This window comes from Sebastes fasciatus, chromosome 23 (assembly GCF_043250625.1).
Source record: "Sebastes fasciatus isolate fSebFas1 chromosome 23, fSebFas1.pri, whole genome shotgun sequence".
Classification (NCBI taxonomy): domain Eukaryota; kingdom Metazoa; phylum Chordata; class Actinopteri; order Perciformes; family Sebastidae; genus Sebastes; species Sebastes fasciatus.
The window spans coordinates 3,548,403-3,561,551 of NC_133817.1; the positions used below are offsets into that span (position 1 = coordinate 3,548,403).

The following is a 13,149-nucleotide window of genomic DNA, read 5'->3' on the forward strand; positions in this document are numbered from 1 at the left end:
AAAAGCATTAATGCGCTTCTGGACTACAGACACAAACACTCCATTCAATTCACTTCTGTACAAACCACATACCACATATTTTAATAAAGTACATAGACCCTTTATTAACATGTTTTTATTTTGTATTTTAATTCAGGTATTAAAGGATATTAATTCTCCTATCACTGACTGTCTCTGCTATACATCAGACCGGCAATACGTCATCCAGAGTAGGCTCGCATGACCACGCCCCCTTTTGGGGGAAACCAATCCCGTGTCCCTCGTAGACGGTAACAGAGTAAACAGAAGAAGTTGAAACATGTCTCCAAACTTCTACTTTGAACAAACCGACAATGGTAATAATGCTATACTGAAGAGTTGTTGGTTGCAGCAACAATAAATCCAGAAATGCTGCGATTTGTTCCCCTGCCGTGTCCTAAAAAATATATAATAGAGGGTCTTTATGGCTCCAAGCTATAGACCAGACCCGCATGGCATCATCTCCGAGGCTGCGCTCCCTTTTGGGGTGAAAGAAACTCGTCTATGAGACCTTCAGTTTTCTTTCAAACAAAAGGGGGCGCCACCTTAACTTTTGCGAAGTACACGTATGTGCTGGTCTCAAAAGTGAAAATAACTTTGTGATACAGAAGCTGTAAGCAGCAAGTAAGGTTGGTCATTGTCTATTTATGCCCTTGGAGGTACAGTATAGGTTTGGTTGAGCCAGCACCTCTGCTGAGAAAAACACAGTAGCACGAGGCAAGTAAACACTGAAATAATCATGGCTCGATGTCAATTTCACCTGAAAACATCCCTTTACAAACCACCAGCTGCGGTCGTGACATTTTACACATTCAGAACCTCAACCCTGAAAACATGTCATCTCATCCCAGTCATGATTAATGCAACACTGGCGCTGCCTCTCCCACCAACAGGAGCTTTCGTTCAAGCTGCTAACTCTCCAAAACCAGTTCATTATCTCTTTTTTTTGGAAAGCTCAAAGGCAATACCATCCCACAGATTAAACTATGTTCAAGTTAAAGCTCATAATAGAGAAAAAACTAGACTGATTCAAAGAAATAAATATTGAAGCAATGTAGATATTTTCCTTTAAACCATGATTCATAATTAATGCATAACTCTCAATGGGGCTGTTATATTTTGTAGGAAATGTGAAGGCTACCATGGCAACAGGTCACCTGAGAACAACAAATGGATGGAGAAGCTGTCAGTCTGGTTACTCTCCAGAATATATCAATTTTAAGAGTGTTTGCCACTGAGGGAAACTTGCCATGGCAACAGCGGCTCTACTACTTTGGCTCAAAAATCAGGAAAACTGAAAGATGGCTGGTCCATCGAAGGAAAAGAGATACAAACGGGACAATTTCTATCAAATTAGTAGCGTATATCAAACTATGAATCCCTTTGAGTATAATCAAAGTACAGATTTGTGTTGTGGAGACATTGGTACAGGAATTTTCACTAAACTTGCAAACTGGAGTTAACGCCTAAAGCAGTCTTCCTTCACTCTTGTGCAGGATGACCCGTTTGGCTGACACAGTTCAGCTATTTTGCTGCTCAGACTGAATGTAGGATAACAGGATACTGCACCAAAACAGACAATTCGTGTCTGTTAAACATATATGTCTTTTAAACTCCACACCCCCCAGATTGTAACGCATGCTTTCTGTTATAAATTTGTACCCTGATGACATCAGCAGGGTTATTTTCTCTAACTTCATAAAGCTCCTCCAGAGCCATATAAGACAGTACACAACTGTTGGGTTGCACTCTGTGAGATCAATAAACTGATCGTCATATGTCAAATTGGTGGAATTACATTTAAAAAGAAAGCTTTAACTATTTTTTTAAAACGTAATTTCAGATACTTAATAAAATATATTAATATCACATCAGATCTATAAAGCAAATTTCTGTTCTCTGCTACTGTAGTACACCACTTCCTCTTGGTAATCAAACATCTTATCTCACTATCTTATCACATTATCTTCATGGTCAGATACTCCACTGAATGTTCCAACAAGTAGTATGCCAAGTCATGCTGAGCTCAAGACGAGCCATGACTCCGTCTCATTATCGACCGCAAGGGTGCAGCTTTTTCCACTCTCTTATTAGCTTTATAAAGGGTCCATTTTCAACCTCCAAATCAATTATCCTTGCAGTTAGTCCCTGGCTACCGAGGAAACAACAGTGAACAACACATCGGAGAGTGCCCCGTCTACGTGAAAGGTTGCATCCGCTCAATATTAGGCAGTAATTGCACAAGAGAGAACAATAAAAGGTGATATTATTTTGGGATTAAGTGTATTTGTGGGTGTATCACAGTACTTTGTAGGGGTATCAATAATTCAGCCCGGCACAGCTGAGCCCACGCCTGTCCCTGCCCTTGATCATTTGAATCTCCAGGCCTCGTTCCTGTCCTTAAAACCTGTTTCTTATGCAGCCTGTCACAGTGCTGTTGCACTAACAACCATAACAACAACTGAGATAAAGTGGCCCACACCACATTTAAAAGGGTTGTACTTTTATTATGTCCTGCACGCAGGAAGCTTGACGAGACAAAAGCGCATTATCTCTTGGAAGGGGTGATATTTCAAACAGGATATGTCTGGATGAGAGTGGGGGGCATTAGGCAGGCTGTATTACCATGGCTGCGGTTTTGTGTTGGTGCTCTAAATATAGTCCACCGGGGCTTCAGTTCATGCGCACTGCCAGATGCTGGCTTGTTCTTTGGCCTTGGTAACGACTGCAGGCAATGACTTGGCATCCCATCTTTTGATATATAGAAAAAGGCTTAGGAGAGTCAAACAAAAAGAAGTGCAGATACTGGCTTAGTTTCTGTCAATTGCACTCAACAGAAACTGCTCTTCTTAGAGTCTCAAATGATCTCTTGATGTTCTGTGTTGTTACTATTTGATCTCAATGCTGCTTTTAACACTGTGGACCACCGTATCGAGGTTGAGAGGCTCAGGCAGTGGGTGGGTATCTCTGGATCAGCCTTGGAGTTTTTCAGTTACTGTTCATAACTAGCTGAAAGTCTCTTGTGGTGTCCTCCAAGGTTTTGTCCTGGGTCCGATATAGTTTACATTGTACTGTACCTGCTTCTTCTCGGGCAGATAATTAAGTAATTTTAAAAATATCTCTGACTGTTTCTATGCAGATGATATTCAATTATACATCTTGTTTAAACCTAAAAATGCGTAATCTAGGTGTATGGACCAGGCTCGCTCCTGCGTCTTGACAATTACAATTCCCTTTTCGCCTGTCTCAGACAGACTATCCTGGATTGCTTTCAGTTTGACATAATCTGAGACCAAGCAAAGCAGCAAATTCTCACATTTGAGAAGTTGGAACCTTCTCAAGGCTTTGCAGTTCTGCTTGAGTAATAAATTAAATGATAAATCGATTATGGAAATAGTATTTTTTGTTGACAGACTCTGGTGGGTTTTATACAAAAACAACATGTTTCTCAGTAAGGTAGCAAAAAGGTTGGATATTGGTACAGAACCTCCTGTATCTGCACTAGCTATGAAAATGTAAAAGATACCCAGCCCCAATGGCTAGAGACAATTAGTTGACAGGCAAGCATAACCACAAAGTACAGCTTTTGACACCACACATATTGCCAGCATACAAACAAAAAGTCCTCAACCATCCGTGCAAGGCTGTTTTCTATGAGACATAGAGTACAAATCATGAATATGTTAAAGCTACGTAAGAGCAGGCACAATTGTATCAGTAGACTCCACTGTGGAATAAAAAAAAAACAGGGAGATACACGTAAGAGAAGGTAAAACGAAAAAAAAAAAAAAGAGTTAGGGCAACCCGCCTGCACCAGCTGTCTCCTGCAGTCTCCCGTAGAGCTGGTGCCTGTTAGCAGAGCGTCGAGAATATAAGGATGAATGGAGCCGAGGATGGGAGCTGACTGAGAGGAAAACAACATGACTCAGACGATGTCTCGCGGCTCCAGTTTTCTGTATTGCTGGACGAGGTGCTAGTTTAGAGGAGAGAGAAGTGGGCTTGCGGCCAAAAGGTCACCAGCTTGAATCCCCAGACACGGAAAGGTCAGAGGAAAGAAAGACAATGTCGAACAATCTCCCCTCCTTCCCTCCCCTCAACAACTGTTGATGTTTACTGGCAAACAGCAAACTGAGGTCGCACTAGGTCGCATGCACAAGGTCTGAATTACAGCATGAAAGTGTGGGCAGTGTTTGAGCACAGTCAGCTTTCCTGGATTAATAAAGGTTAAAAACAGAACATCCACCCTCTCAAAGCTCCAGGGGAGCTGCCAGCTGTCTGCCTCCAGGTTTGTGTGCTTTTCAGCAGGACAAACAAAAGGACAGACTGCAGAGGAAGCGATTTTTAAAAATGCACGCTAAATTGATTTAATCCTTAATGTTCCTAGGGGATTTGGTGTACTTCTAAAAATGAAGAAGGATTATCACTGCACTCTCATAGAGGTATCACTGGAACCTGAGTAAAAACAAGCCAGCTGAGCTGAGGCCTGAGCGTTCCTCGTTCATCGGCTTGCTGTGGCCTGTTTGAACTGCAACAGCCCTTAAATGGTTATCTGTTGTTAGTAACATACGTAGTGCTACGGTTACAGGACGACCTGTTGCTGCGAGATTTGATAGGCCGGTCTTTTGTTGTCACCATATCTGGAACCATGATAAGAGACAGCTTATGCAGACTGGACCCCCTCCTTTCTAATGTGCGACTACAGCTGCCGATGTATCAGCAGGTGTTGAAATAACTTGAACGAAAAGTGGAAATCCGTAACATTAACAAGATGGAAGTTAGCCAACAAACTTAGCCACAGTATGTTGGATGTTGTAGTGGACCGGATGTCTAATTGTTACAGTGAAAATGTTTGTGTTTTTAAGGCTAAACGCCAACAAATATCGATTGAAGCAGAATATTTTGTTGAATAAAAACATGTTGTGAATTTTGGAAATTATTACAAATATCTTTTTTTTAAATAAATGTTGACTTGTGGACTTTACGACACTCTGGAGTTATTGGAAATGTTTGTATCACACAAGTCTGAAACAATCCTACGCAGCCACCACTGGAATCTAATCCTACAGATAGTATAATACTAATAATATTAATGGCAACCAAACTTAACAGCCACAGTATGTTGGATGTTGTAGTAGACCGGATGTCTTATTGTTGCAGTGAAAATGTTTGTGTTTTTAAGGCTAAACGCCAACAGAATTAGATTCCAGTGGTGGCTGCGTAGGCCACTGGAATCTAATTCTACAGATAGTATAATACTAATAATATTAATGTAGCGTGATCTTCATCTATAACTGTGCAGAAATACCAGCTTTAAACAGAATGTGATGGTCTTAAATCACGGTTGATGCCAACACTGTGTGGGCTTGTTGAAGGGGGGTTTGTAGAATATTATGAAGTGTTCCCTTAAGTAGCGCATCCCAGAAGTTGACGGCTCATCTCCTAGCAACGACAGCCCTCAGATGTCATTCACCAGCTGGCCATGAGAAAGTCCTTGTAGACGCAGTAGCCACAAATAATTTCCTCCTCTTTTGAAATGATGCACAATAGCGACAGTATCATTATTATTTCTTACACAAAAAAGTGAGGAAACTTTACAGTATTTTGTAGCTACTTCCATTTGTGCTTAGCAGTAAGATCTAAATACAGGATGCATACAGTAAGGGGAAGTTGCCCCTCGGCTGTGTTCGTGGAGGTAACGCATTTAAATGTAAATTTTTTCTAGGTTCCTTTCTCTCTGCTTACATGAACAATGTGCTTTTTGTTGCAGAAATTGGAGCGCAACCTCATCCAAACCCAGTCTGAATCCATTCTCTGAACACTGAGCAGACACAAATCAATACAAACAAGCTTGCAGTGTATTGATCCGGAGAACTGACTTTCTAAAGCAAGCTACTGACCGTACATCTGAAAAGAACTATATGACACACCTTCTTCACAGCTAACCACCAACACATCCACTACTACAGAGATACCAGTCAATCACAAGGTAGAACTACAGCAGGGTCTACTACTGGGCCAGCAACACTTCCCCAGTATGGGGGAGTCTCCACAAAAACACAGGCGTCTCTACACCATCATACACCCACCTGGCAGCGAGATGGGTGACAGCTCGTTATAGCCCCCGAAGGAGGCGTTGCGGATGAGTTTGCGTCCGTCCGGGTGCGGGGGTCGAAGCGACGCCGTACCGCCGCACGTGGAGAAACGGCGGCGACTCAGCAGGCCCTCCTCCTTCATCATGGGGCCGGCGGGGAGCTCCCCTTGGCGAGTGGGAGGAAGGAAGGGATGAAGGGAGGGAGGGACGGATGGGGGGAGTGCTAAGAAGACCCAAGGGTAGAAGGTCGAGGGGGGACTGTCCGATCCGTCCCACGCAGCTAGTGAGTCAAGCCAGTAAACCAACAAACACAAACAGGGTAGCTCAAACACGAGGCAGTGAACAAGTGCAGTATGCTGCTTTCCTCTACGCTTCCATCAGCAGACTGCTCCCTCTCTCCCTCCCTCCGTCACACACACTCTCTCTCTCTCTGTGAGTGTGTATGAAAGCAGCAGCCTGTAAGTACTTAATAACGAATAAGCTGAGCCCCTCCTCCTCCCTCTCCTCTGGATGGGTAGGAGAGCTCTGCATCTTGAAAATAGCCCTTATGTTCCACATCTCATCTTTCTCTTCTGCTCAATCTCTCACTACATTTTTTAATTTTTACATTTAACTTCTCAACTTATTTCAATAGATTAGTCACCGGGGTCTACGATACTGGTTAAAAGGAACATATCATGCTCATTTTCAGCTTCATACTTGTGTATTTTGGGTTTCTACTAGAACATGTTTACATGCTTTAATGTTAAAAAAAACATTATTCTTCTCATACCGTCTGTCTGAATATATATATATAATTTATATATATTAGCACCTGTCTCTTTAAATAGCCCAGTCTGCTCTGATTTGCAAAGGTAGTTCTCGAGCCGTGGGGTGACATCAAAGAGTATAGAAGCAAAGAGACAATTTATCGCACATTTTTTATCTGTTCAAAATGAACCTTAAAGGGAGATTTGTCAAGTATTTAATACTCTTATCAACATGGGAGTGAGCAAATATGCTGCTTTATGCAAATGTATGTATATATTTATTATTGGAAATCAATTAACAACACAAAACAATGACAGATATTGTCCAGAAACCCTCACAGGTACTGCATTTAGCATTAAACTATATGCTCCCATCATAACATGGCAAACTGCAGCCCAACAGGCAACAACAGCTGTCAGTGTGTCAATGTGCTGACTTGACTATGAATTAGAATGAAGTGGCCTTTCCAGTTTTTCCTTGACAAAATTTAGCGCAAGTTTGGAGCGTTATTTAACCTCCTTCTCAAAAAGCTAGTATGACATGGTTGGTACCGATGGATTCTTTAGATTTGTAGTTTGATAGGATGCCAGAATCTTCACTCTAGCTTTAAAACTGATCCCACTACAACCGCCAAAAGATCCGCAGCCCGTCTGACTTTTAAGAGGTTAATTATAAAAATCATAAGTTGCAACCAACTCAAAGAAAAGCGCGCATTTTTGGTCAGAATGAGAAACACACCTACTTTTAAACATTATGAAAGAATTGGATATCATCAGGATTTTGGATATGCTCAAATATCGCAACGCCGACCTTTTCAAGGTGGTTGGAGGAATGAAAGAGGGAGGCTGTATTTGCCACCAATTACGTTAATCAGAGTATGCAGCATGGCTGCATGTAAATGGGAATATCAGTGGAATATTCATTTTCAGTAGCCATGTTAACAGCTTAGTAGGAATATTGTCTTTTTTGGAATAAGGGCAAAAAAGTTAATATTTTGTGCATGTAAATGTAGTCACCGTATGTAAATGCACACACACACACACACACACACACACACACACACACCGGCATATACAATCACCAAACATAAGCTCTCCTGAGGAAAGAAGGAAGCACTTGATCACACCGGTGCTCTACGCTGACCCTACTATATTCCTCAGACGTAAACCAATTACTTTCAACCGCGGGCGACTTATCCGACCAATAAATAGCTACAGGACAGTCCATCAATCAAAATCTAAATTCAATTCTTATAGTCATATTGTCATATTTCCTATATTCAGGTGCAGAGTCAGAGACAGTTGTGAAACCAAAGGTTTCGTGTGTGTGACCGAGCATGTGACTCTGACTGTAAATTGCTTTGTTGGCAGACATCTGTGACGCACTTAGGATACCGTTTCCTAGAAGTGTTATCTGAATGGTGCAAGTCCCAGCTGTATATTGGGGAATAAACGTGGCACAGACCAGACGAAAAGCTAATAGAACTGGATTCTTTCGCTGACCTCTTTTTCATGCTGTAAATAGCCGTGTTATGTAGTGTCTTGATTTAAAATAAGGGTACGTTGCTGCGCTGAAGGCTGTGAAAGATAAGTCTTTGTGCAAGGGGCGCCAGTGGTTACTGTATCTCTCCAGAAATGAATAAGCTTTGGGACTTATCTTTGAAACCCAATCTGCTGTTGTCCTATTTCATTTCAGTGTTAAAAACGAATAGCATTCTGCTGGCATCACAACCACGCTGTGCTAACACCAGTTCGTGGAGATGTACCATCCGAGACAGCTCGGAGAAAGAAACGTTGTAATCCCCTCTGAAACAACCGCCCGAGCCAAACTGATGGATCTTAAAACTGATAAAACTGCAGCTCTGCCTGCCTGACTCCAATGTTCTTTAATTAACACAGGTAATTAGGATGTCCTGTATGCATCATTCAGATCCCAGACCTAATTAACCTGCTTGCAGAGGAAAAGCCCATTTCTGCTGGTCCAATGGCATTTTGCTTGAGAAACATTGGCTAAGTATAGTCATCATCTGGGTCATTTTTAAAGTTATTTCCAGTGAAGTTTGGGACTGATTCTTGTTAAGGAGTACTGACTCTGGAAAATCCTCACCACATTCACTGACTGAGAACCCGTAGTCATTGTGCAGAACCACTAAGTGTACAAATGTAAGCATTGTTTGAGCTCTTTGGCTTGACTGGCCCCGGATGGAGTTACTCGTGCACCACCGTCTACCTGCTCCAGTGCTTTATCAGGTGAGCTGGTGTCAGGTATAGGGAGTGCTGCACCTATGGAGCAGTAGCCAAACACAGGTGTTGATTCTCACTGAAGGGGGCCAAAGTTATTGGTAGATTTGTGTCCTAAAGGATTACCTGATTCCGGACACAGTACCGTGCCCATTTCTATTAGCCATGCTAGTGCTAGCTTTAGAGATGGCAATGACAGGGTAGTGACTAGAAGGGAGCCCGCAAACTGGGGAAACTCCCGCGAGATTTTTAAGGTCAGGCATTGACCTTGAATAGTTAAGCCTCGTCCACACTGGGAACGTCAGCAGCGCGTGGCAGCTGCATTACCTGTTGTTTTTTATGTCGGCGTCCGTGTTAACAGGTTCGAGCAGCCACACTGCCCGATGGGAGACGCGCGGTTCACAGCAGCAACAGACAGTGAAGGTGATCTATTGACTGTATAATGACATCATATCAGCTACATTGCTACAGTTTCGATGTCTCTATCTTCCTGCTTTCATTTCAAAATAAAAGCCCTCAAGTGTTTTTTTCTGTGGACAGAATTCCTTCATTTGTTAACACAAGGCTTTTATTCTGAAATATGTGCCGGACAGTGTTGTAGAACATGCAGTGACTTGCAGAGCTCCATGAATGAATATATTACGGGGTTTTAATTGTGGATTATTACTATTATTTACAAATTACTACACGTTTCTTAACTTTTCTCTGTCTAAAATAAATATAAATGATACTTATAATGAAATGAAATGGCCATTATGAAAGGCTTTTCATTGTGACAACAACGATGGGAACACAAATGTCAGAACCATCAAGGGATAATAAATCTTGCTTTATAATCATTCATAAGATTTATAGTGAATAAAATATAAAGCTCAAAGGCAAACAAACCATGACCACACTGCAGACAAACTATGACACAGCTACCCAAGTGCAAGTGATACATAAACTGCAGACAGTAGGTCACATGCAGACAAACATCTAGTCTTACATGAACGTTACAAGGAGACCCTGTAAGCCTGGGATTAGCTCTGCAACAAAGAGGCTTTTTGAACGCTAGCCTACGGGCATCCTCTGCTGTATTCCTCTTCTCCTAGTCTCACTGGAAGAACAGTCAGACTCTTGGAAGAATAGAAGAATCAAGGGCTCTTGATTCTGTCCACGTCTGGTGAGTAAAAAGCCATTTCAGCTTGGTGTGAGCTTCGTTCTATCCTCATGAGAGCCACCTCGCATAGACAAAGCATACATATTCACAGACAGCACAGGTCAGAAATCATCACGGGGGGGGGATTTCACATGAGCAGGTACAACTAGGACAACACAGATGTCAAGCACTAACACACACAGCCTTATCAATAGGCACTACTTCGCACCATACCTTGCTTTCCTTCAGGCTAAAACTTAAAGAAAAGTGTCCCAAGGTCAAGTGTCGACAGGACTCCAATCGCTCAAATCATGCTAAAATCCCTCCCGCTTTAGATCCAGGACGTGTCGGTCCAGGCCAACAGAGCTCAGGCCCCGAGGCAGAGATATCCTCCATCCCTTCGTCCTGTCCTCCTTTACTCTCTGTTATCTACGGTACATATCTCCGCTGTCGAGCCTTGTAGCCTCTTAGCGCTCAGGCCTCCCGGGGCTCAGCCACTCGTTGGATGGGAGCGTGAGCGGAAGAAGCAACACTGGACTGAAGGTGCAGATAAGAGCAGCCCCTCCCACCCCCGTCCATGTAGTTAACCCCGTCTGACAGGGCATAATCCCTGAGGCTGAGCTTAAATCCACGCTGACCCCACCTGCTCTCTCGCCCTCGCACTTCCTCGCTTTCCACCTCTCTTCTCCCGTTCCAACGATTCAAATATATTCATTTCTTTGTTTTTTAAACTCTCTCACTATCTTATCATCTTCACTGCATCATTCTCATTCTCCACCTCCCTCTCTCTCTCTCTCGCTCTCCAGTACAGGTAGACGCTCTGTTTACCTGGAAAGGCGACAGCAAGTCAGTTAAAGCGAGAGCAGCTCCAAAGCCGATTGAGGAAGCCTTGTCAAACAAGCTCCTGGGTTTATTTTTTGCTCTGGGTGAGTCATAAAGGAAAGAAGGCTCATTTGGCAGCCAGACCACGGACGCCAGAGTTTTTATGTGATGATGCAAAACAGTCACACTCCAGCTGCATTATGAAAGCAGTTTGAATTATAAACTAATTATACACAACATTTGACTATAAATAACTCTCAATGGATTTTTTGAGGCCAATGATATTTGATTTAAAAAAAAGGTTATTGAAGTTTTGGAACATTTTACGAGTTGAAAATTAACGTTGCTCTGTTCTCTTTGTTACTGCATATTGTACAACAATATATCTAAGTGCAATATATCTGTAATAAGTTCATATCAGTCGATAATATTGGTCTAGCCACCAATATATATGAAGAACTCTACCCTGTTTATCGAAGCTTTTACCCCTCTTCATCTCCTAATAACTGTTGTTGGGTACAGTGTCCTGTTATCGGGGGTTTACTCCAGGTGCTCAGGTTTCTTCCAACAGTCCAAAGACAGTTAGGTTAACTGACGACTCTTAGGGTGCTTTCACATCAGGGACCCGGGCCTGGATCCGAGTACACTTGTCCCCAAAGTCCAGTTTGATTGATAAGTGTGAACGCTGCGTACCGTACTCGGGGACGGTTCGACGATCCGTGCCGGAGTCCACTTGAAAAGGTGTTCTGGAGTACGGATCAGGGGAGCCAAATCTGAACGGCTTGTTGAATCACACGTTTTCTGATCTAGACAGCCCACATAAAACTGACTGGGTCTTCTTATTTCACAGTTTGTGTGTTGGTAGGCGCTCCAGATACCTAAATGAGTTTTTCATAATATGTCCCCTTTAACACACACCGACTGTGAGATAAGACTTGAATCTGATTATTTCCCACCTTTGCCAGTAATTTCATTTAAAAAATGTCTGTAAATGTGAAACCAGGTTTTATTTCATTAGGCAAACACAATTATTAAAACGTTGTGATTCACAACGACGATGTCGGATCCTTCTTTGGCGAGAGTAGAGGGAGAATTTGATTAAATCCCGTGTAAACAAGGCTTTTAGAGAGTGATGTAATTGCGCATAAATATAGCAAATTGGTCAGTCAGAAGAGGCACTTCACTCCTGGGGTACAATCACATGTAATTATGTTCCAACACAACTTATGGGAACGGTGCATGTTGTTTACTGAGCAGCATTGAGTTACTAAAATGAGCTGAAAAAAACAACTATCGTCATAATCGATCTTCATGCCTTTTAGCTGTGAATTTTCACACAACTCCTACGATCTTCTTCTCAAATCAGAAATAACTTTTTGTCAGTGCGACGGTCACCACCTTGTGACTCTGGAGTCAAAAAAACAAAAAGTTAAACAACATCTCAGTCATTTATGACCGCAGCCTTAGGAAAACAAGTGACAGGATCTTTTAACATCGGTCAAAGAAAAAACAAAATCAAGGCATACGCTGTCATCGCTTTTGACGCAGGACCAAGGGCTAGTAGAAGTGAAATCCGTTGCCATGGATACCCATTTAGTGCTGCAGGGAGTTGAGGATCAGAAAAAAAAAAAAAAAAGCATTAATGCCGTTTTAGTGACTCTTGATTTACAGATGCAGTTCTGGTTAGGAGGTGACATTGCTGCTGGACGGACGACAGCCACTCATGCTTGTAGGTTTGCTGCTGCTGTATCAGCACACACGCTCTCTCAGGATACTATCTGCCAAAGACTCTTTTACATTTTATTATACTAATATGAGTGAACCGGACAAAAGAGTGTGTAGAACAGATGCAGGACAACTGCACAAAGGGGGTCGTACACTGCATGAAGACATGTCTTACTCTTGATAAATATACATAATCATTAAAGGGGAACAACGATATTATTCTAGAAGCTATATAACATGATGGAAAAAAATACTGCAACTTGCTCATGTACGGGCATATCGCCAGGGCTGTCAGTAGCGATATGACTGGAGTATAGAATTTCAATGACATTTATGACATAAATAAACATGCTGTCACCTTC

At 42.3% G+C, this 13,149-nt stretch overlaps 1 protein-coding gene across 8 annotated transcripts in view; it reads right to left on the minus strand.

Annotated features, from left to right (window-relative positions):
* Positions 1-13,149, minus strand: part of osbpl8 (oxysterol binding protein-like 8) — an 87,617-nt gene that overhangs the window by 26,439 nt on the left and 48,029 nt on the right. For 2 of the 8 annotated variants that reach the window (XM_074626280.1, XM_074626277.1), the window contains exon 1: positions 6,105-6,521. The exons of the other annotated variants lie outside the window; for them this stretch is intronic. In XM_074626280.1, coding sequence (XP_074482381.1) covers positions 6,105-6,255 — 151 coding nt within the window. In that variant the 5' untranslated portion in view covers positions 6,256-6,521. Of the gene's footprint in view, positions 1-6,104; positions 6,522-13,149 lie in introns of those variants that run through there. 8 annotated transcript variants of the gene reach the window in all.